This window comes from Myiozetetes cayanensis, unplaced genomic scaffold (assembly GCF_022539395.1).
Source record: "Myiozetetes cayanensis isolate MyiCay16 unplaced genomic scaffold, myiCay2020 scf22, whole genome shotgun sequence".
NCBI classification, from domain to species: domain Eukaryota; kingdom Metazoa; phylum Chordata; class Aves; order Passeriformes; family Tyrannidae; genus Myiozetetes; species Myiozetetes cayanensis.
This window is the reverse complement of record NW_026087434.1, coordinates 6,413,689-6,436,107: the sequence shown is the minus strand read 5'-3', so window position 1 is coordinate 6,436,107 and position 22,419 is coordinate 6,413,689. Positions and strand designations below refer to the sequence as shown.

At 49.8% G+C, this 22,419-nt stretch overlaps 2 protein-coding genes across 3 annotated transcripts; one reads left to right on the top strand and one right to left on the bottom strand.

Annotated features, from left to right (window-relative positions):
• Positions 1 to 88: 88 nt before the first annotated feature.
• On the bottom strand, positions 89 to 3,891 carry MRPS7 (mitochondrial ribosomal protein S7). The gene is made up of 5 exons (XM_050319194.1): positions 3,821 to 3,891; positions 2,852 to 3,043; positions 2,484 to 2,547; positions 1,702 to 1,869; positions 89 to 848 (listed from the first exon to the last, which is right to left on the bottom strand). The coding sequence occupies exons 1-5, from the start codon at positions 3,874 to 3,876 to the stop codon at positions 627 to 629; spliced, it is 702 nt and encodes a 233-aa protein (XP_050175151.1). The 5' UTR covers positions 3,877 to 3,891; the 3' UTR covers positions 89 to 626.
• Positions 3,892 to 3,968: 77 nt separating this feature from the next.
• GGA3 (golgi associated, gamma adaptin ear containing, ARF binding protein 3) lies at positions 3,969 to 22,366 on the top strand. Of its 2 annotated transcripts, XM_050319186.1 has the most exons (17): positions 3,969 to 4,030; positions 9,314 to 9,398; positions 10,140 to 10,215; positions 10,692 to 10,790; positions 11,583 to 11,706; positions 12,497 to 12,600; positions 13,116 to 13,196; positions 14,074 to 14,211; positions 14,549 to 14,630; positions 15,088 to 15,204; positions 16,176 to 16,445; positions 17,095 to 17,162; positions 17,544 to 17,866; positions 18,375 to 18,640; positions 18,843 to 19,012; positions 19,651 to 19,761; positions 20,101 to 22,366. In XM_050319186.1, exons 1-17 carry the CDS (start codon positions 3,991 to 3,993, stop codon positions 20,209 to 20,211), a joined length of 2,265 nt encoding a protein of 754 aa, XP_050175143.1. In that variant the 5' UTR covers positions 3,969 to 3,990; the 3' UTR covers positions 20,212 to 22,366. The 2 variants fall into 2 exon arrangements, with proteins under 2 accessions (XP_050175143.1, XP_050175144.1); XM_050319187.1 differs by lacking the exons at positions 3,969 to 4,030; positions 9,314 to 9,398 and having other exon boundaries at positions 10,140 to 10,219.
• The last annotated feature ends 53 nt before the right edge of the window (positions 22,367 to 22,419 follow it).

The window sequence follows — 22,419 nt, the reverse complement described above, 5'->3', positions numbered from 1 at the left end:
TCTGCTCCAGTGTAGGGCGTCAGCCTGGCTGTCCAGAACCAGGGTAGCTGGAAAGTGCAGTGTGAGATTCAAGCAACACAGACCAAGGTTTGGAACTGAGAAACCTTCCCCATAAAACTGGTTTTATTTTTTGTTACCATTCCCATAAAATCTGTGCAGACAATGTTGCTGATGACCAGAAGCAAAAATCAAAAAGGGCCTTTTATTGCCTGTTGTTCCATTCCTGCTCGGGCTGGTTATGGTATGGAGAAAATCCAGCTCCGCTCTTAGCTGTGCAGCCAGAAATGTTGCTGATTTCAGGAGCAGAGAGACTTCCAAGTCCCCAGGAAACAGGTAAGTGAAAGATGACATTGCTCTAAGAAAAACATCTAAGGCTTGTCTTCACAGGAAAGTGATTCTGAAAGAACTAGAGCATCCCTGCCGGGGTCGGTAGCTCAGATTCCCCCCCTTCCCCCATCCAAACAAGCACAAAGGAAATGAACCTCACGGGCATCGTGTGAGCTCTCCCTGGGTTTGATCAGCAGCAGTCTGGAAGGGGGTTCCACCCTTGCCTCCTCTCCCAGGCAGGCAGGCAGCAGCCCTGGGGCTCTGCTCTCCAGGCTGTGGCACCGTGTCCTTGTGAGTCCCTACCACCAGCGGAAATGGGCGTAGGCCCTGTTGGCCTCTGCCATCTTGTGCAGGACGTGCTTCTTCTTGATGACGGGCCCTTCGTTTTTGAAGGCCAGGAGCAGCTCCTGGGAGAGCTTCTCGGGCATCAGCGTCCGGCGGTGCTTGTTCTCCCTGCACTCCGTGATCAGCCACTTCATGGCCAGGAAGCGCTTCCGATTGTCCTTCAGCGGGACGGGCACCTGGGGAAGGTTCAAAGCACAGCGGTTCCCACCTGCTCCTCTCCAGCAGCCACACAGCTGGCACCTGCAGAGGTGCACTGTGCTGCTCTCTGCAGCCAGACCCGCTCCTGACAGCTGATCTGGGCCAGTTCCCCTCCTCTGTCCATAGGAATTGGCCACTGCTGCCAAAATGGAAATTCTGACCAGCCATGGGTACTGGCACTGGCCTTTGAATGGACTTCTGGCCTAAATGGGAGCTGGATCCAGGCTGGTTTGTGCTGGCAGAGATGGGAGAGGTCACCCATCCCTGCACTGAATACAGAGAAATCACAGAATGGTTTGAGTTAAAAGTGACCTTAAGGGTCATGTAATTCCAACCTCCCTCACCTCGTTCCAAATGCCTCATCTCGTCTCTCCATCAGGTCCTGAGGGTTGCAGAGCCCGTACTCAGAAACTGGTTCTGCTCCTGTTTGGAACATCACACTGGATCTAACTGACCTTTGCTGCCACCTTGACCTGCCCCAGGGCTTTGGGACCTCTCCACAAGCAACACGATGCTGAGAGCATGGGACTGGTGGTCCCAGGACTGCCAATTCTTTTGCTGCTGGTCTCTGTCTCCTTGGAAAGCACTCACTGTGCATTTCTCCTCATACCTACTCAGAGAACCAGAGACTGCTGCTGCTTAATGCTGGACTCTGGGAGCTTAGAGGTCTTTCCCAACCCTAGTGATCCTGACAGGGGGAATTATCACACTCACAGGTGGGAGTCCTGATCTTGGACAGAGTTTCTAGGTGCTGTTTTAATCCAGATTGCCAAGTGGCTCTTTCCAAGGAGAGAAAATCTTTAGCCTCCCTTGCTATAATTCTCTCCTCACCTGGTAGGTTTTGCCTCCTTTGGTGATGTTGCTGAGCCCGATGATGGGCTGGCAGTTCTTCAGAGCCTGGTGGAAAATGACGTAGGGGTTGCATTCAATTGTCTCCTTCTCATTTTCTGGAGCTTTGTGGTACTTCTCCAGCTGCTTCCTCTTAATGGTCTCTAAAGTCTTGGGACAAAGGCAGAAAATAAGACATGCAGAGTAGATGGGTTATCCCACTCCATGAGGTTACATCACTTTTACAGGCACCCTTTTTTTGGATGGTTTTCCCCATAAGCAACAGGCCCATTGGGGTTTCTTTAACTCAAGTTTTAGTCCACCCAGTTCCATCTCTTCAGTCTCTTTATCAGCCATTGCAGAGGGCAAAGCTTTGTCATGCAGGTGACACATTCGTGGGACTTCATGGGCAAGTTATGCAGAAGGTGAAGCATGACAGAGAGCTGGAAAGGAGATCTTCTGAGAAAATTATGCCTTTAAGGGTATTCTCTGAGTTTATGCAGTACAGAAGGTCACAGGGATACTGAAGAGTGGAGAGAGAAGGTTCTCCATTAAGCTGTCACCTGCTCTGTGAGATAATGAGGCTGGGGCTTGTACATCTTATCAGAGAAATCATGGTTTGTCAGAGAAATCATGGTGAGAGTGGTGTGTTTGCAGAGGGAAAGGCTTCAGGACCACAGAGATGACCTGGGTTCTGGTAATTCCCAATTCCAGTGGGTTTGATGTCCCAGCCTTCCATTTTGCCATGCTTTAACATAACAGTGAGAAGAAACATGAGTTCTCACCTGAGTCATGAGGCTCCTGGCCAGCACTTTATTTCCATCCTTCATCATCATATTGATGAATTTACTGAAAACACAAAGTCAGATGGGATCTGAGTTGAATTCTGATTTTATCACCCACAGAAATAAGCTCCCATCCCCACCCCTTTGTGTTGTTCCCGTGGTTAAGTCTGGGTGCTTCTAGATCTGTAATTATCTCTAATCACTGTAGGACAATGGACTGGCTGATGGGAAAAGATTAACCCAGGATAAAGGGCCTGTGCTGTAACAGGAGGCAGCCAGGACTGAAGGCTGAGGAGGGCAGCACAGCTCCCAAGGATTTTGGCTCCCTGGGATCCTGTGAGAGAGGAGGAGCTGCTGCTTTCTCTGACCTGATCATGGGGTCGCTGAACATGGAGCTGGAGAGAGTGGGAGGAGCAGCTTTGATGGGTCGAACAGCCTTGAGCTCCATCTGTTCCCTCTCCTCCTCAGTCAGCTCCTCCACAGGTTTCTCGTACAATTCCTTGCTCACTTCTGGCTCCAGGTAACTGGGGTTGTAGCGGCTCCATCTCACCTGCATCAGCCTGGAGGGGCAGGAGAAGGGGGGCTGTCACCTCACACACGCCGTGAGAGGGACGTGCACAGATGTGGACACATCTCAGAGGGACACGTTAGATGTGAGAGGCATCTCTGCCCTCCCCTCCATCGCTGCAGCAGAGCCCGAGGAACAAACCAACACCGTGAGCCCAGCAGGTAACATGGTAACATCATCCCCGTGAAAGCTCTAGAAAACATGGCTTGTGAGGAACGGCTGAGGGAGCTGGGGTGGTTTAGTCTCAAGAAGAAAAGGCTCCAGGGTGACCTCACTGCTCTCCACAACCACCTGAAAGGTTGTAGGGAGGTAGGGCTTGGTCTCCTGCAAAACCTGCAGTGAGAGGACCAGAGAAAATGGCCTTAAACTGAGCCAGGGGAGATTCAGATCAGATATTACACAAATTATTCACTGTTCGGGGGGTCAGGCATTGGAACGGGTTGCCCAGGCCGGTGGTGGAGTCACCACCCCTGGAGGCGTTCCGGAGGCGTCTGCATCTGGCGCTGGGCGATGTGGTTCAGTGGTTACAACGGACAGCTGGACTGAATAATCTTAAAGGTCTTTTCTAACCCTGATGCTTTAATAATCCCGTCATTCCTCGAGCCCGGCAGTCGGGCGGCCTCTCCGTGCGCTCCCTGTGCGGCGCCCGCCCCTCCACCTCCCGCGTGCTCCCGCTGAGCCGACACCCGGCCTTCCCCCGTGCTGCCCCCGTGCCCCGGGTGCCGCCCAGCCCCCTGCATTCCCCGCCGGGTCCCCTCACGCCGCTCACCGGGGCACCCAGGCCCGCAGCCTCCGGCCCAGCCCCGCCGCGCTGGGCGCCGCCATCTTCCCTGCGCGCGCCGCCGCGGGGGGGGGGAGGGGGCGGGGCCGGTGCAGACCCCGCCCCCCACCGTGCGGGTCTCGCGCGGGGTGGGCGGGGCCTCGGGCCGCGCCGGCAACATGGCGGAGGCGGAGGGGGAGAGCCTGGAGTCGTGGCTGAGTGAGTACCGAGGGGCTGAGGGCACCGCCCGGCCACCGCCGGCACCGGGCCGGCCTGCCGGGGGCCAGCCGGCCCTCCTGGAGTTGGGACACCCCGCCCCGGCCCCTCCGCGCCGGCCCTTCCCATCGCCCCCCCTCAGCGCCCGCCCGGCCGGCGCCGCCGCCCCCTCAGCCGGGCGGGCCCCCCCGGGGGTGTCAGAGCGCTGGGGACGGGCTGGCACAGCACCCCGGGGACGGGGGGTTCAGCACCGCGGGGAGGGGACGCGGGGCAGGGCCGGGGCCGCCCCGCCCGGCGGTGCCCGCTGTGAGGGTGAGGGGGGGGCCGGTAATCGGCTCCTTGGTGGGAGATGTGAGGGACGGGCAGGTTTGTAGCTCGCCTCGCTCAGCTCGTGCTGGTTTTTGACCATAAAAGCTCATGGTCGCTCTCTGTCACTGCTGTCCCTTCCTTTACCTGGGTTTTGACCAGCCCAGTGTACAGCCCGAGTGCTGTCTGTGAGGGTCAGAGCTGTCTGGTTTCCCAAATAAATTGCATTTGTGTGTTACACAACCGTGGTTTTCAAGCAGGCAGATTCTGCTCCGTGTCTGCCTGCAGTTTCAGGGAGCTGTGGGGCATCCATTCCATACAGGCTGGAATGAATCAAAACCCTTTGTCCACATGAGGTATGTTTTATCACACAGTCGTAAAGGTTAAAGACAGGGGACAAACCCCGTGGCCTGTTGATCCCCAGCTCCTGCTGAGTGTCTCTCATCTCTGTGTCTGTCTGTGCTGCCCGTGGCCTTTGGGCTCTGGCTGTGCAGAGTTTGGGATCCCAGCCCAGCGCCGCCGGATCAGGATGTGATTCCTGAATGAATCAGTCATAACCGTAATTGTTTTTCATACATTCCACTCACAGGAGCTCCTGCTGCTGTCCCTGGGTGGCCATCCTGCACATCATAGCTTGTTGCCTAGATTTTCTTCTTTTTTTAATAGTTATTTGTTTGCTTATGGCAGTGAGTGAAGCTCCAAGTAGTCAGGCACTGGGCAAACAGCAGAAGACGGTCACTACCCTAAATACTTCAGAGTGTAAAACCTGTTACCCTGGGAGCTATCCTTCCATAAGCGAGATTAGATAATTCTCCTTCTTCCTTGGTGTTTTTACATAAAACTCAAACATGTACATTCCATCATCATCTGTTATACGAGTTATTGACTAAAAGATGTTTTCAGCTCTTCCTCCTCGTTTTAGCTCAGTCCCTTCTGTCCCTTCACCGGTTTTGCTCCTCCTCTGAACTCCCACAGTTTGTCAATATCTTCTATTGTAGCCAGTGAGGCACAAGAAGAAACACCCACATCCCTTCCTTTCCATCTCTCTGAGGAGAGCTGACTCACCCAGTTCAGTTTGGATGTGAAAATATCTCGAGTAGGAAGGATATTTTAGGTTGTGTAGCCTGGAAAGCTGCCTGCCTGCTTGTTTTGTGGGGATATTCTTTTTAATTGAGGAAGTTAAGACAGAGGTGATCAGTGCTTGGCTGAAGAGTCAGATATTCTGAACGTGGGCTAAAGGGAAGAGTTCCAAAGGCCTTACTCACTGTGAAAAACATGGCAGGGCCTGACTGCAGGGGGGCACACGTTTCTCAGGGCTTGAGTGCTGCTCTCTCATTTAGGAGGATGCTTTTCTGCCAGGTCACTGCTGTAGTGATTGTGCTGATGTGGTTGAGTCGCTCCTCCCATCACGGAGCCTTCCCTGTCAGGGAATTACTGGAGAAATCTCAGGCCGGGCAGGCAGAGCTGGTGCAGCTCAGGGCTCTCACCGGGGCCTCCCTGGGGCTTTTGTCTCATCATCACAAAGCTGTGGCTGTGCTAACCTTGAGGGTGTGCCCTGCTCTGCCCTTCCTGAAGGGAATGGCTCAGCAGCACAGCCAACTTCCCAGCCACAGGAAGATGGGAAGTGCCTTGCTGCCAATGATTTTCTCCTCTGGTGCTGTGCAGCCTCCTGCTGCCCTGTCTCTGGCATCAGGTGGAGTCACAGAGCCATGAGGTAACATCATCCTCGTGTCCTCCCGCTGCAGCAGGAGCTGCGCCTCAGCCAGCCGTGAGCTGGCATCTGCGTGTCCTGCCTCCTCCAGGCAGCTGGGATGGGAGAAGGTGATCCTTGTGTCCCCTCCTGGCTGGCAGGCTCTGCTCCTGCACTGAGCTGAAACAGGAGAAGGTTGGAAAATAATGTCAGTTGTGCAAACACAGCTGGAGCCTTTGACTCCAGCGCTGCCTGTTCTGCTGCACCCAGAAGGAAGCTTGTTGTATCCTACTCCTGTCAGGCTCAGGCAGTGCCCAGCTATGGAATAGATACAGATGGATAAAATATAATGACTGTCTTAGTTTATTTTTTCCTTGGTTTGTCATTGGGTCAGCATTCTTTTCTGCCCAGGGATACAAACAGAATCTGACTGTCAGACTCAACATGCCTGGGCTGGGCATTCTCAATTCATATGCTGAGCCTGACCTGGGGACACTCTTTGTTGGGGTGGCTTTTGTCTCATTTAGGAGATAATTGAACCCAGGAAAACATGGGCATTCATTACCAATCAGTCAGTGGTCTGTGGTTCTCTGTGTTCTAGGGTCTCTAGAGGAAACAAGCACCTTTATTTCATATCTAATTATCCATCTGAATGTTGCCTCGTGAATGTTTTGGGGTCTGGCAGAGCCCCTGAGGACTCAGTGGCTCTGCAGCGGGGTCTGAAAGCTGGGCCAGATGTGGTGGCAGGACTGGGGTGGTGCCCAGAGTCCTGTCCCCACATTGCTAATCCAGATTCACTTGGTTGCCAATGTGAAATGGGATTTTCAGGATGGGACCTGACAGACAAGTGTCTCTGAAAGCAAATAACTGGTACCAAATGGGCCTTTGGTTGGCAGTTTCAATAGAGAAACCAAGGACTTGATATTCCAGAGCACCAAACTCTCCATCCTGGAGTGAATCCTTTCACATAAGGGTTGATTCCATTTATAAAGCAGTGCAGAGGAGCTCTTTGCCCACATTTTAAGCAGTCTGCATGAAAAGAGAGGATTTTAAGTTATGCCTTGGCACACATGTCATAATTTCCTGTAGGACTGTCCTGAAAAGGTGAAGGGAGGTGATTCTGCTCCACTGGGCCGTGCCTGTGTGGCTGTGCTGAGGCTGGGAATCCATGTGCCCTGGTGGGTTGTGTCATGCAAGCACATCCATCTCCAGAGCCGGGGCAGGACTTCTGATCAAGCTCATTAACTTTTATTAACCAGGACTTCATGGGGAGGTTTTATGGATGTTGGAAGCAGGGATTTTCTTCATGTGGACCAGCACTTCCCTTCAGCAGTCGCTCTCTCCTTCTGAGATGTCTTCCTTCTCCTTCAGTGTCTGTACATGAGAGCTTTTGGTGCAAAAACTTAGCTGAGTTTGGACCCATCTGATGAGAGCATGAAATAATCCAGTGTTATTGTGAGAAATCTGTGGAGATGTTCAGAACAGCTTTAAAATCAACACTTGGAGGATAGAAACGTCAGTTACATTTTCCTGTTTGTACTTTTTTTGTTATATTTTTCCTAATTTCAGGATGTGCAACCAACAGAGTCTGTTTGGTTGCGTGTCCTTAGGTGTTTGTGCCCTTCCTCTATTTTTTAAATAAATTTCCTTATCTCCAGCCAAGAATTACTGTTTTTCATCTGGGCCTGCTGAGCACCAGAGGTGCTTTGGAGCACCAAACCACCATGGTGTTGTTTGACTTGCATCAAGAGGCTCTAGATGGTTGTTAGTCCTTGGTTTCATGACATTTTCAGGGTGTTCAGCAATTGGGAATGTGGTAATAAGGTTTAGGTGCCGCATGTTTGGAACAATTGTGTTTTAAACTGAACCTCCTTTGAATCTTGAGTTCAAAACTAGCCTGGTAGCTCAGCAAGTTCCACAGGATGTGATCCTGCAGTTAATCCCCCCTGGCTGTGGCCTTCTGCTCATCTAGGATCCCATGGAAGTCAGCAGTGGGCACATCCCCATGGAATATTTTACAGATGCAACCATGGAAAAATTTCCTTGCTTTACAAGCCCCATTCAGTGAGGGGGGAAATGAAGCAAACCTTGTAGGACGGGCGCAGTAGGACTGGGGTGTAGAGCAGATGTCTGACAGCTGCTTCTAGCTGCCTCTGCAAAGGTAAAAGGATATGTTTTAATGATGATAAAAAATGACACTGTGTAATGCAGCACGTGTTTGGTTTGTTACTCTTCCCTCTGAGATGAAGGTACAGGGATGTGTACTGGGTTTTTCCTGTCCTTCACCTCCTGCTTTATGCTGTCTGACTAAGCAATATTTTATTTCCTAAACCTCTTTCCATTGTATTGAAATTTTGAGGAAGGCTTATTAAATGCCAGCCCTTAGATACATAGCTACAGCTACAGCCCCTTGTTTCTTCCCTTACAAGAAAGAAAAATCATCATGTCCAGTCAGCTTGGCTGCAAAATTAGGTTAAAGCAGGAGCCTTTTCTACTATAAAATCAGTGTTGCATCAGAGTTAAGTAGAACACATGGAGAATGTGCATTCCTAACAAAAAAGATGCTGATAGCCTCACTATTGTGCAATCAGTACAGTCAGCAAGGTACCAGTCCCCAAGGGAGGATCCTTCAGGAGCCTGGAATAGCCCCGGCAGAAGAGCATCGATCTCTTGGCCTCAGCGTGTAGGGTTTGAGTTCCTGATCAGGTACAGGCTGTGGTGTTTATTACTTGCAAGAGGAACTCAATTTATAATAATAAATTTCAGTTCATAATTCCCAGGAGAAATGCTGAGGCATCTATCAAATCAACTGGCACTCCAAAAACAAGTGTTAATGCTAAATGACTTATATTAGACATCTGATGTTCCAGCTCTTGCTTCTTCAAAGCTCCCAGGGAATACAAAAATAATTTCCTATGTAGAAAATGTGAGGCTTTAACCTTTAAGGAGTTTAATGTTACAACCAAATAGAAGGAGACAGCATTTCAGGCAGGGGAAACTGTGAGCTGGAATATTTTATCCTGTGCTCTCATTTAGAGTATGGGAGTAGCCTGTTTCTAAGTACTTGAGATTTGGCACCTGTTTTCTTTGGAAAGCAGTGATTCTTGCTCGATATTTGGATGTCTCAGCTTGGACACACCCATTTCCCTGAACAGAAATACCGTATGTGAACTTCTTTCTCCTTTTCTGTAGTTGGCAAAGGATGTCAAATGGTTTTCTCTAGGAAATGTGTGATCTTTTATACTGTTTCTGTTGTTGACTGGTAACGTGTTCTCTTTCCCTTGCCAAAGATAAAGCCACCAACCCATCTAACAGGCAAGAAGACTGGGAATACATCATTGGATTCTGTGACCAGATCAACAAAGAACTTGAAGGGTGGGTGTCCCAAACTGCTCTAGACTTCATAAATTAACATTCACAGTTTAAAATGTGTCATTTCATCATCAAGCATTCACCTTTCCTTTATATATACTGATGTCACAAGGGAGATCTGGCTACAACAGAGGCAAGATGCTGTGAAGTGTTTCTGTTCTGTGAAAGGCAGCGTGGCTCAGTCAGGCTGAGCACTGGGAAACTGGGAATTCTGAATCTGCCTCTAATTTCAGCTTCTGTGGCTCCAGGGTTCTCCTCTGGCCAAAACTACTCTGTTTGCCAGCCTGTAAAATGGGGATGTCACTGACAGTGCTGGTGGGGCTTCACATCTTTAAAATCTTCACTTAGGGCTTAACTGAGGAAACCCCCTGGCTCTCAGCATTCCTGAGAGCTAAGGAAGAAGTGTTTTATTCTGGAAAAAGGAAACAAATGCAAGAGAAATGAAGTGATTTCCTGGGCTGGGAACTGTACTGGTAGTTGTTTGGCCCCTCCCAAGGAGGAATCTTGAATTGCTGGCTCAGACTACCAGCCCTCACTCCCTTGCATGTGAAGACACCCAGGCTTACAAAGATGCCCTGAGAATTTCTTGTTAGCCTTTGTGGTGGAAAGGTAAAAAGTTCTTAATGGCATTTCCTTTTAATTATGTGGAAGACATTTCATTTAAACAGCAGAACGTGTGGAAGTCTGAAAATCCTCCATCGTGTTTGCCTGCTTGGTGTGTAACAAGGCTCTGCTCTGTTCCAGGCCGCAGATTGCTGTGAGACTCCTGGCTCATAAAATCCAGTCTCCACAGGAATGGGAGGCAGTCCAAGCCTTGACAGTAGGTAGTCCTTACCCCTCCTCTTAAACCCGGTTGTGTATCCTATTACATCATCTTAGGGGAGCACAGGGAGTGTCCGTGGGGTCAGCTGGGGGCTGAGTGCCCGATTCCCATCCCTGGGAGGGAGCACAGTTCCATCCCTGAAGTGTCCAGCCTGCTCATCAGCCACAGAGCAGCCAGAGATAACTGGGTTAGTTTGAGCTGCTTTTGTTTGTTATCTCCAGCAAGGTTTGTGTTCATTGTTGTGAGACCTAATGGTGATAAAACACCCAGAGACACTTGGGTGAGGGTGGGACACCAGGTCCTGATGTGTCACCCCTGAAGATGGGAGATCGATGCCTGTACGATGCCTGTACGGAGCAGAAATATGTGACCCACTGACATGGGCCCTTCACCTTCCCTGTAAGCAGAGCACACGCTGTTATTGTAGGGTTTTGGTGCTCATTTCAGCCCCTGGTTTTGTTCCTTGAATGCAGGTGCTGGAAGCTTGCATGAAGAATTGTGGGAGAAGATTTCATAATGAAGTCGGGAAGTTCCGCTTTTTAAACGAGTTAATAAAAGTTGTGTCTCCAAAGGTCAGTCCCCGAGTCTGTGGCTGTAGTTACTTTTTGTTTGACATCCATAAGCTACAGGCAACATCCAAAATGTTTCCAGTGTTCTGTCTGGCTCATTGCATTTATTAGCCTATACTCAAGAGCATTTGTTAGCTAAATTTTTGTTGTCTGGGATTTTTTATGCCCTGCTTAGTATTTTTCTCATTAGGATGTACTTATTAACCATCAGTATATAGTCTCTGTGCTTTTCTAATCCTTCCTGTGACTCAAGGGCTCCTAAAACTCAGGCTGTTTTGTTTTAAAAAACAAAACTCTAGTGGTAGTGGAGGAGAAATGTGATGCAGAGGTTAAAACAAGAGATTTGGCAACACACCATGGACTTCTAGTCCTCACTCTGCTGCTGACTTGCTGTGTAAGGAGTGCCTGGCTAAGTCCCTGGACATTCATGATCAGTTTAATGTGAAAATCGTCCCAATGGCATGATTGATGCAGCAAAGTATTCCCAGACTCTCTCCCATAAGACAGGGGAGGGGGTGGTTTTCTGACTGCTGTAATTTTTAAATAGCAAAATCCTGAAGCCAACAGAACAGCTGCTTTTTCTTTTTGCTGAAGATAATCACAAAGCTTCTCTTCACTGTTATTTCAAATCTATTAGAGGAGCGTTTTTTCCTCTTAGTAAGGTCTGTCTTAGATCATCTTGGAACTTGGATCATACACCTTTTAATGTATATCACTGAGCTGCTGGCTTTGAGCTCTGTTTTTAAAGAGAAATTAAGAACATGGAGAATTTATGTCTTTTTTTCCCACTCTCAGTACCTGGGAGACCGAGTCTCAGAGAAGGTGAAGTCCAAAGTAATTGAGTTGCTGTACAGCTGGACAGTGGCACTGCCAGAGGAATCCAAAATCAAGGATGCCTATTACATGCTGAAGAGACAAGGTAGGAAGTCAGCTGCTTGTTCATGCATTTTCTGGAGCTGTGCTTTAAGCAGGAGTGTCACAAAATACACAGCTTCTAATTAAATGGGGTCAAGGCAAGCTCTGAGGGGAGATGGAACAAGAGAGAACTTCTCTGAAAAGCTTTTTATTATGTTTAAGTGCCTTAGGCTGGGTTGGGTTTTTAACTGAATTAGTTAAATACCTTGCAAATACTTTAGTTTTGGTTTGGAGGGCCTTTTTTAAGTTGTTTGGTTTTGTTTTTGTTGGGTTTTTTTGTGGAACTAGTTATTAAATGATTTGAACAAATCTAATTTAAAGTGAAACAAAAGCCTCCAAGTAGCCTTTTCTGTTCTTCTAATAAGATGGCTTTGAAACTGTACCTTTGGTTCAGCTGATGCACATTTCTTGTGCAGGCACAGTGAAAAAAGCTCAGAAGCTTCAACACAGGAGACCATTCTTGTCTGGAAGCCATCCTGTCCTGTTAGGACACAGATTACGAGTCATAACTGTCCTCTGTAGCACTGGGGATGGATAAATTAGAGACTGAACGGGGCAGAAAATGGTTCCTCCCCTTCAGAGGAAGAGTTTTAGCTCTTGTTGAGGGGCTGGGAGAACATGAAGGTAAAAATCAGCTGGTGTGCTCAGGGATTGGGATCTGTGTTGTTCACTGGGACAGCAGGGCAGTGGCAGTGGCCAAGGTGTGTGCTGGCTCTGGCAGCAGCCTGGGAATAGCTGGGAGCACTGCCTGGTGTGACTGTGCCAACCCTCAGGGATTCCCTTTCTGCTTCCAGGGATCGTCATGTTTGATCCCGTGATTCCTGCAGACAGAACCCTGATTCCTTCTCCACCACCTCGTCCCAAAAACCCTGTGTTTGATGATGAGGAGAAATCCAAGGTACAGTGAAGATTTGTATCGTAATCTCTAATGAAAAGTGATTAATCACTGCATATTTAGAATAAGGAAGCAAAGGACAATCATGTGGCTTTTATTTTGGGGGATGGCGTGTAGTTTTGCAAAATTCACTGCTTTTCCCACCTAATTAACCCAAAGTTCCCATTAAGGCATTGTCTGTGTTACCATTATGGGGTTATTCCTGGTGCAAGTGCCATCCTGCTGTAGCCCTACAAGGCAGAGAATGTTTCACACACAGGACCAAAAATGATGCCTGGGAGGAATAACTGTCTGTGCCAGAAGTCTCTGAGATTTCACAGTCCTGTATAGAAGCAGGAATGCAGCAACTCATATAAGATAATAAACCATAAATGATTCCTGCTGAAGTCCTTGTATCTGTGAAAGATGTGTAAGCTTTGTAATAATATCCCTTTTCCCCTGAATTGTTCACTTAGATTCCTTTTCCTTTGCCAAAGGGTCTTTATTTGTTTCCTGAATATCCTCTTCTTGTCTTACAGCTTCTAGCCAAACTGCTGAAAAGCAAAAACCCAGATGATTTACAAGAGGCCAACAAGCTTATAAAATCCATGGTAAAAGAGGTAAGAAATTGCTGTAGGATTGCTCCAGGCCAGCAATCTGCCTTCCAGGTTTTAAGCAATTTGACTTCAAAATGGTGGAGAGCTTAGGATTTGTGCTCCCAACACCTGGGGGACGTTTGTGTCATAGAAATGTCCACAGTTGGTGTCTCTGGTGGAGAACAGGGCAAGGATTGAGTGTCCCTCGTTGTAATTAAGTACATTCTAATCACTCAAAGTGGTATTTCATGGCAGGATTTGGGGGGAGCACCGAGGTACCACCCCTGGGTACTGAGGGCTGAGTCATTGCACGGGGTCTGATCACAAACAGGCTTGGTGGAGACACCCTCCTGCCTGTAGAGCTGTGATGCATCCACCCAGGGCAGGCATTCCAAACTCTGGAGTCCAGGAAATGACTCACTGGGATTCTGGCAAAAAAAAAAAAGGATAGCTCCTAGACCAGGAAGGATGTATAGGTTATTGAAATGTTTCCCTTCAAGCTCCTCTTGTCCCCAGGGCAGACTCTCCTTCATCTTTAGTTGGAATCCTGAATCAGAGATGGATGAACATTTTCCTCCGGGGATTGCTACTTGTTCCTAGTAAATGTGTTACTTCAAACACATCTATTTTGTTAAATAGCATCAAGTGAACAAAAAAAATAAACCCACAAACCAAAACAAATAAAAAAAAATATCTGAAAAGGAACTTCCCAAAAGAACTTCTGGGAACTTTTCTATTTTTAAGTGGTATAATCATACATTCAAGTCTTTTTGATGAGACTTTTTGGAAGTGTAGGGTAAATAGACATTACTTGCCATGTTCACAGATAATACCTGTGGCTGTGACACCTGGCCTTTGATAGGGAAACTCAGCTTTTCTGTGTGTGCTTTACACCCTGAAGGACGAGGCTCGGATTCAGAAGGTGACGAAGCGCATGCACACCCTGGAGGAGGTGAACAACAATGTGAAGCTGCTGAATGAGATGTTGGTTCATTACAGCAAAGAGGACTCGTCAGAGGCCGACAGGGAGCTCATGAAGGTGGGTCTGAGCTGCTCCTTCTTCCCAGAAATCCTTTTCAGAAATCCTTTCTTCTTGCAGACTTGAGTTTTGCAGAGGAAAAACTCTGTGGGAGTTTTCCTCTGGAGGGAGGACTGAGAGATGGCGTGTTGGGAATGCAGGTTGTGTTTAGACCCCAGCTCTGAACAGGGCAGGGAGGGGCTGTCCTGCCACACTGGCACAGTCAGCGCAGCAGGACTGGGCTCTGTTCTGGGCTTCCCAGTGCACAGCTGGGAGTCCTTCTGTGCTTCTGTGCTGACTGGTGCTGCTGGCAGTGGCTCCTGGCTGATGAAACCCTGTGTCCCAATCTGTCTTCCAGGAGCTCTACGAAAGGTGTGAAACCAAAAGGCGGACGCTGTTCAAGCTGGCCAGCGAGACAGAGGACAATGACAGCAGTTTGGGTAAGCTGAGCTACACTTGTCCTCTTTTAATTGCTTTTGTGACCTGTGCCTGTGCAAGGGACCAGCTGTAAAGACACCTCAGCACTGTTCCCTTGAGCAAGCAGATAAAGGACAGTCCTTGCCTCTTTATCATCTCGGTTCAGGCAAGGACTGGGCAGTACAGCTGGGGGTTCAGGAGGCTGGGGGCAATGATGATGAACAACTGCTTTGGGAGGGAAGGGGATTTATTGTGGAGAACAGCCTTGAACTCATTTTTTCCCTGTCACTGCAATTTGCTTGGAGCTAGAAGGGTTAGGGTATTGCTTAGAGAAGTGTGGCACAGACAGGATAATGGAGCTCATAACCAAGTATTTATGGATTTTCTTGGATTATTCAGTTGATAACTGAGCACTTTCAACATTAGTGGGAACCAAGTGACTGAAACTTTGGAGGTCATTTTTGTCTCTCTTGCATTTAGGGGATATTCTGCAGGCCAGTGACAATTTATCCCGTGTGATAAATTCCTATAAAAAAATAATAGAGGGGCAAGTGATCAATGGTGAAGTGGATCTGCCTGGGATGTCTGCAGTGGAAGGTGAGTTCTTGGGAAGCCAGCTGTGTGACTTTTGAATCCTGCAATTCGAGGTCTTTTGAACAGTGTTTCCTGTTAATTTTGGTGAAGGGGCTCTTGATGGTTCTTTGTGGCCAACAGCTGGTGAATCAGAGGGGGACAAAATGCCTCCTAAGCAGTGGATAAGCAAATCTGGACTTGAGCAACAGTGCTGCAGCTTTGCATTTTCCATTGCTCAGTCCATATGATTGCAAGCTTTGATGGCATCAGTAGCAAATCTGCATCTGAGCAGTTTGTGTGACTGGAAGTTCTCACACATTTTCCTCCCCACTTTTGTCCTGTTTCCTAATGGTGACAAGTAGGAAGACAATCTTATCAAAAACACAGGAGTTGGAGAGTGGGAGCTGGGCCAGGGGTCCTGTTCCTGGTTTTGCCAGCAATTCCATTGGTGAATTTAGGCCAGTTGTCCACTTTACGCTTCAGCTTCTCCATTGAAAGCTCTGGATGTGTGTGACAGAATTACCATTCGGGAGTAACTTTAACATTCCCACCTGGAGAGCTGTAGAGGAATGTGTGATGCTGCCTGGCAGCATTTTTTTGGGACAAGACTGTCCTAAGTATGAAATGAAAACAGTATGAATTTTCCTCAGCTCTCAGCCCTCCAGCCTTTGTTTATTATAATGCTGTAGGAGCTCTCAAAGCCTCATCTGAGCTCAAAAGATTTTGGAAAGATGAGGAGTTGTGCTACAGGAAGCACTGGGGAAGGAGCAGTGGTTGCAGGAGGTTTTCCTATAGGAATTCTTGAGGTATCTGGGTTGATTTACGTGGCCTGAGGACAGCAAATACCTGTTCTCTGTTACAAAGAGCCATAAGCCATGATCAGAGGAGGATCTGGGATACCTAAACCGTCTCTCTGCTAATTTCTTCTGTGCACGGGGTTTGCTCTGAGCCTTTTGCCTTCTTTCCTAGTAGTGCTCTTCTCCTGTCCGCTGCAGGGAGTAACTCCACAAACAATCTCAACACCCTCATCGACCTTGCTGGACTGGACGTCAGCAGCACCCCGGCACCTCCAATGGCAGCCAGCACCCTGACTGCAGCCCCCAGCACAGCCCCAGCCCCGGCTGAAATCCCCATCCTCCCCCCTCCTCCCCAGACGCTGGCACCGCTGCGGAGCAGCTCCTCCAGCCACGTGGAAGCGGCGCCTGCTCAGCAGGGCAGCACAGCCAACTCCCTCTCCTTGCTGGATGAGGAGCTCCTGTGCTTGGGTAAGACACTGAGAGGCCTGGAGAAGGCCTGCTCCATCCATCCTGGGCAAGGCTGCTTCTGTGCAGGCTGGCTGTGCTGTGTCAGGTTTGAAAGGAGTGTGAGATGCCTCTGCAGTCCAGGGAACACTCCCTGGCATCTTCCTGAATATTAGACCTGGTCAGTGAGTCGGTATCAAAAACTCTTCCCAGAGTCAGCTGCAAGGAAATAACTACTGAGTGCAATTGCAGTCTGATTTCTCGAGGGGCTTGGACATGCTGGATATGCAGGCTGCACAGATTCAGCCCTGTGCAGATTTTTGTCACAGATTCAGCCCTGATTTTGGGGCTGTGCTACAGAGAAGGTGCCTCAGAGGGGCTGTGCATAGGAGCCTGCAGGATGCCTGCTTGTGGAGCCCAGATGTGAACAGCAGGAGACAGTGCAAGTCAGGAAGGGTTAGAAGGGCTGAAGGATTCAGCTGAAGCATTAGAAGGGCTGTGTGCAGGAGGTGACTGTCGGCTGCTGGTGCTGTCAGTCTCTGTTTCTCATCACAGACTTGCAGCCCATCTCAGCATTTCATCAGAGCTGAATCAAATAGTTTGATGGTACTGAAACAGAGCCAAGGGAACTCATTTTCTCCTCCAGTCACCTGCTTTCTATTTTCCCTTCCAGGCCTGAATGACCCAGCCCCTGCAGCAGGGAAGGACACCTTGGAAAACAACCAGTGGAGCATGTTCGAGGTACAAAGGAGGGTCTCAGGGAAAGGGAGGGGTGATCATTGTGGGAGATGTCAGGACACACTGTCACCTTGGAGAAGCACGTGATCATACATACAGGCTGAGGGCACTCTGGCTTAGCCCTAAAATCTGGGATAGCTGTGTTTAAACATAGTAGATGCCCCTGAACCTGGCTTTCTCAGTTTCCCAGCTGTCCCCATGATGTTGGCCCTTCCTTTGCTTAAATTACAGATCAGATGTAGCCCTGACATAGGCCACAGACTTTGCTGTTTGCCACCCAGCACCTGTGTTTATGGTAAACCTCTTTCCCTCTGTAACAGAACTGTGCCGTCTCTGCATCAGGGGGAGCAGCCGTTTAGAGCATCTGCTTGTCCTCTCTTTCAGAATGACCAGCTGGACCTGGATTTCTTCAATCCGAAGGCAGTGACTGTTGCTTGCAACCCTGCAGGGAACCCCCTTCTCCATCACACACCACAGACCACGTGTGGGACATCAGCCACTCTGCCTTCTGCTTTCCCAGCCTCCCAGCCTGTTCCCAGCATCCCAGCACCCAACTCAGCACCATTTGTGTTCTCTGCTGGACCAGCTGCCCCTGCCGGGCCTCCCAAGACTATTCCAGCTGCTCCTGGGTACTTCAGCTCCTCTGTGGGCAGCAATATGTCACACAAGATGGATGCACTGGGACAACTCCTTGATGAAGCCAAAGGGTAACCAAAAGTCCTGGACTTTGCTTTGGCTCTGCGTTTAGAAAGCCCAGTTTGCTGCAGCACCAGGTTCGGAGGGTGACTTGCAACTCTCTAGTTCGGCAGAAATGTAGGATTGGGATTTTTCTTGTCAGAGATTTCAGTTTAGAAATGAGTATGAAGGTCCCACCTCCAGGAGGGAAAGGCAGGCAGAGCACACAGCTGTACTGTTGCCTGGAAGTGGAACAGGCTGTAAAAGTACAGACACCCTTGCCCATCTCAGCCTTGCCCACCCTTGCCAAGGTGGGGCTGTACGTTTCCTTCTTGACTTACAGAAGTGACCCCAACCCTACCACCATCACCACTATTGTCCCTGTAGCTCTCCTCACGTGAGACCCTATGGAGTCACAGATTCCAGGCTGGCTCCAGGCTGCTGCTTTGTCCTCATGATCTGCTGTTATCTCTGGGTGTTGGTGAAACACCTGCTTCACTTCCAGCTCCATTCCCCTTGTGTTTTCTGTCTCTCTTGCAGGACTGCCACCCAAGGCATGGCGACACCTTCAGTGTTCCCAGGGGTTACTTTGCCAACCACTGTCACCTCTGCCCCGTTAGCAGCACCTGCAGGGCTGCCAGCCACTGCCCCTGGAGCCCCTCCAGCTCCCTTTCCAAGCAGCTGCACTGCTGGATCAGGAAGTCCGCTCTTCCAGCCAGCGTCGTTCCAGCAGCAAGGCAGTCCCATGAAAACACCTGAAATTTCTTTGGCCAATGTCCACGTTCCCTTGGAATCCATTAAACCCAGTAAGTATCTCAGGCTTTTCACCTTGCTCTGAACATCTTTCAAAGGCAAGGTAGAAGCAGAGAGAGGGGATGAGCAGCCCCAGCTGCCTGTGTGTGCCCCAACACACCCAGCTGTGCTCGGCCCAGCTGAGCACCCCGATCTCCTGACGCTGCCTCAGATCCTCTGCTGCTCCATGAACCTGGATCCTCTCCCCTCTCTCAGGCAGTGCCCTGCCGGTGACAGCCTACGACAAGAACGGCTTCCGGATCCTCCTGCACTTTGCCAGGGAGTGCCCCCCGGGCCGGTCGGACGTGCTGGTCGTGGTGGTGTCGATGCTGAACACGGCCCCGCTCCCCGTCAAGAACATCGTGCTGCAGGCGGCCGTGCCCAAGGTGGGGACAGGGCGTGTGAGACCCTGGGGGTGTGAGACTGCATTTGGGAAGGCCTGGGCATGGACTGGGGGACCTGGGGCAGCCTGGGCCTACCTTTCCATAGGCTATGCCCTGCCTGTTCCAGACCACAAAGGTTCCTGTCAGAGGCAGGAAACACTGAACAGGATAAGACAAGAACTGCAGGTGTTCTGTTCTTCTTGCTATCCAAGATCAACCCAGCTGTGTCCTTTGCACGGGTGGAGCTACCCTTGAGGTCTTCAGAACCAGCATTTCTAACAGACATCCTAAATCTGACCACTCTAGTCTCACTGCACCTAGATAACTTTGGATGTGTTTGTGTTTTGAACATGACCCAGTCTCAGCTGTGATCTATCTGTGTCATGAAGGTGTTCACATCAAAACCTCTGACAGGAGCATTCAGATAGGGAAGTGTTCACTGACCAGTTTCTGCTCTGGGCTGCCTGTTCCTGTCCTTGTTGCACAAGCTGGGCTGGCTCTGTTCCCTCATCCTCACTTGTAGATTGATCCTCCTCTGTCTGGATGGGTGCTGTTGTCTCCCCAGCCTGTACATGCATCTTTCATTGTCCCCCCACGGTAGGAGATAATGCCTGAGGTTCTGCTTTCTTCTTCCCTTGCAGTCCATGAAAGTGAAGCTACAGCCACCCTCTGGCACTGAGCTGTCTCCGTTCAATCCCATCCAGCCACCTGCTGCCATCACCCAGGTCATGCTTCTGGCAAATCCTGCAAAGGTGAGAGGGACAGTGGGATTTATCCTGACAGTGTCAGACACATTTGATCCCAGCTGAACTCTGTGGAGGGGCGGGACCAACTGCTGGCCATGTCTATGCAAACTGAGGTTATTTATGTTTTTCTCCTCCTGCTCCACATTAAGCAGTACAACTTTTGTAGAATAACAAATGAATAAGGTTTGTAAATAGCTGAACTGCTCCACGAATTTAAGCTGGGCCCTCCTTGCTCTACCTTGTACAACAGAAGTGTTGTGCTCTCTGCAGAGCTGTAACAGTGAAGTGTTTTGTTTATGGCTGGCACTGTTCTCATGTTGCTTTTGGGCTTTGTCTTTCCTGCAGGAGAAGGTGAGGCTGAGGTACAGACTGACCTTCACCCTGGGGGACCAGCCCAGCACAGAAGTGGGCGAAGTGGATCAGTTTCCCCCGGTAGAGCAGTGGGGGAATCTATGACCTCAGGACACTGCCAGAGACTGTGACAGGACCAGGGCAGGATCCCACAGGACTGGAACGGATGTGCCGTGGGGAGGGACACACATGCTATCCACTGGTGATGTTCAGCTTTGTTTACATGTCCTGACCACTCTGCTTGTAGCTTTAGTCCAGAATGTTGTGCCCCACCTTGAAGGGGCCCTGGAACATTTATGCCAAGCATGAACTGAGCGGCAGCCGACGACAGGCAGTGCTGGCTGCTTTTATCATGACCTCTGGGTGAATCTGGTTCTATCTTCCACTCTATTAAACTTGAAGTTATCGTAATTTGAGGGGAGACCTGTCAGCAGAAGGGGATTTAGTTGGCTTGTTCCTGCACTGCTGTCAGAGATCCCGACGGGCCGGTGGGGCGATGATGCCGCCGTGAGCTCAGCGCAGAGCCCTGACACGAGCCCTCCCTCGGACTGTGACCAGCCCCGTGAGCATGCTGAGCAATAATGCTGCTCCGTGAGGGAATGCTTCTTTTTTTACACTGAAATGGCACTTGGCTCCCTCCCCCCACACTCCTGCTGCATTCCCAGGGGCCTGTGTAAGTGTGTGCCACACTGCTGTACCTTTATTGTTCTATTTATTTTATACTGCTGGCTGCCGCCCCGCTGCCTCCCTTTCGGGCAGCTGGGGCTGAGTTTTGTCTGCAAATGGTTACACTGGTTATTTTTCTGCCTCCATTTTATTCCATAGTGTGGGGAAAAGAGGAAATGTGTAGTGAGAAGGTAAGAGGGCTGGAAAGTATCGGTCAGTATTAGTGAGGGACAGCACCTGGAGCGCAGAACTGTCTTTACAATCACCACTCAAGGGCAGTGACTGAATCCAGGGATAAGGAGAGATGCCTCTCGTGTCCCCTCATGCAGGCAGTATTATTAGTGTAGTTGAATACTGTGTTTTATTGAGCTCAGTACAATGACCTACAAGATGTAAATAGAAGAGCTGTAGGGTATCAAAACAGAACGAGCATGCAAAGAAAGGAAGAGGCTCCCCAGGGCTGTGACAGGGCATGTGCTGGGTTAATGCCCTGTTTTCTTTGTTCCCTGTATTAAGTGGCAAAGTGCAATTGTTCCCACAAAGGGGAAAGCAGTTTTGCTGGATATCAGTGTTCTGTGCTATCAATCAGGGCAGGAGAACTGACCCCTTAGCTACAGTCTCCCAGAAACCAGGTTTAAATCTCCAAAACCTGGTTCCTGTGGCCCCTTCCTTCTCCCTCTCTTTCCAATCTCAAGCAGTGCCTCAACGAGCTCTGAGACAGACTGTTGTAAATGGATGGGAGGTTTTAGCATCCGCTGACACAAGCACAGGCAGGTGCTTGGACAGTCCTTGGACACCCAGCTCTGCACTTCCAGCAGTGCTGTCAAACAACAGCTCTTCTCAAACTGGGAACAAGAGCAGCATGGGGAAAAGCAGTAAACAGGAGGAGACTCCTGCTATGGTAGGAAAACTCCAGAGGAGAAGGTGCTGCTGGAATGAACGGCTGTAAAAACCCATTGCTGCAAACACAGTTTGGAGTTATTTGTAGTTATTTTTACTGTGCTGCAGAGTGAAAATCCCTAGAGGTGACAAGGCCTGAGGGCCTCATCAGAGTAGAAGCCCCTGAAGGTGGAATCCAAGCTCATGGAGACCTCAGCCTTGTCAGCTCCCTGACACAGAAGGCAGGTGAGAGGGATGGGTGTGTTGTTTGGATCCTAAAGAAAGCAGTTTAAAATCCATGGACTGGGATAAGGGACAAGGAGGGAATTCTCTCTGCCTCAGGCACGTTCTTGCCAGCACTTTAGACACAGCAGGCGTGGGGGCAGTGCTTGGGTCAGGGCAGTGTGTCCTGAGGAGCAGTTCCACTGCTTTCCCTGCCTGCAGGTGGATCTCACTGTGACCTGGAGGGAGGCAGGAGAGCTCAGGTGCTTCCTGCAGAACGGCTCCATTCCCAGTGTCAGTGTTCCCAGCACAGCCAGATGGGAACGCACCGTGGGGCTGCTGCCTGGAATGCGCTGTGGAAAGCTTTGGAAATTACACCATGAATGTTCCTTGTGTGTAGGGGGAGGTTCCTGCTTCATCCCCAACAGCCCTACCTGTACAGACCTCTCCCCTGCGTTTGTGCTGCTGCATGTTGAATAAATCATTTTCCCTACCTGGCTCTGGGCTGGCCCTTTCTCATCACGGCTCTTGGAGGGCGCTGCTGGT

Bases quoted from the DNA above. Each gene is read 5' to 3' on its own strand.
- GGA3 (XM_050319186.1), top strand. From the start codon at position 3,991: ATGGCGGAGGCGGAGGGGGAGAGCCTGGAGTCGTGGCTGA. The intron at 16,446-17,094 runs GTAAGACACTGA...TTTCCCTTCCAG, and splicing joins TGAGGAGCTCCTGTGCTTGG to GCCTGAATGACCCAGCCCCT. The intron at 19,013-19,650 runs GTGGGGACAGGG...CTTCCCTTGCAG, and splicing joins TGCAGGCGGCCGTGCCCAAG to TCCATGAAAGTGAAGCTACA.
- MRPS7 (XM_050319194.1), bottom strand. From the start codon at position 3,876: ATGGCGGCGCCCAGCGCGGCGGGGCTGGGCCGGAGGCTGCGGGCCTGG. The intron at 1,870-2,483 runs GTGAGAACTCAT...CTTTGTCCCAAG, and splicing joins CCAGGAGCCTCATGACTCAG to ACTTTAGAGACCATTAAGAG. The intron at 849-1,701 runs GTGAGGAGAGAA...AACCTTCCCCAG, and splicing joins AAGGAGGCAAAACCTACCAG to GTGCCCGTCCCGCTGAAGGA.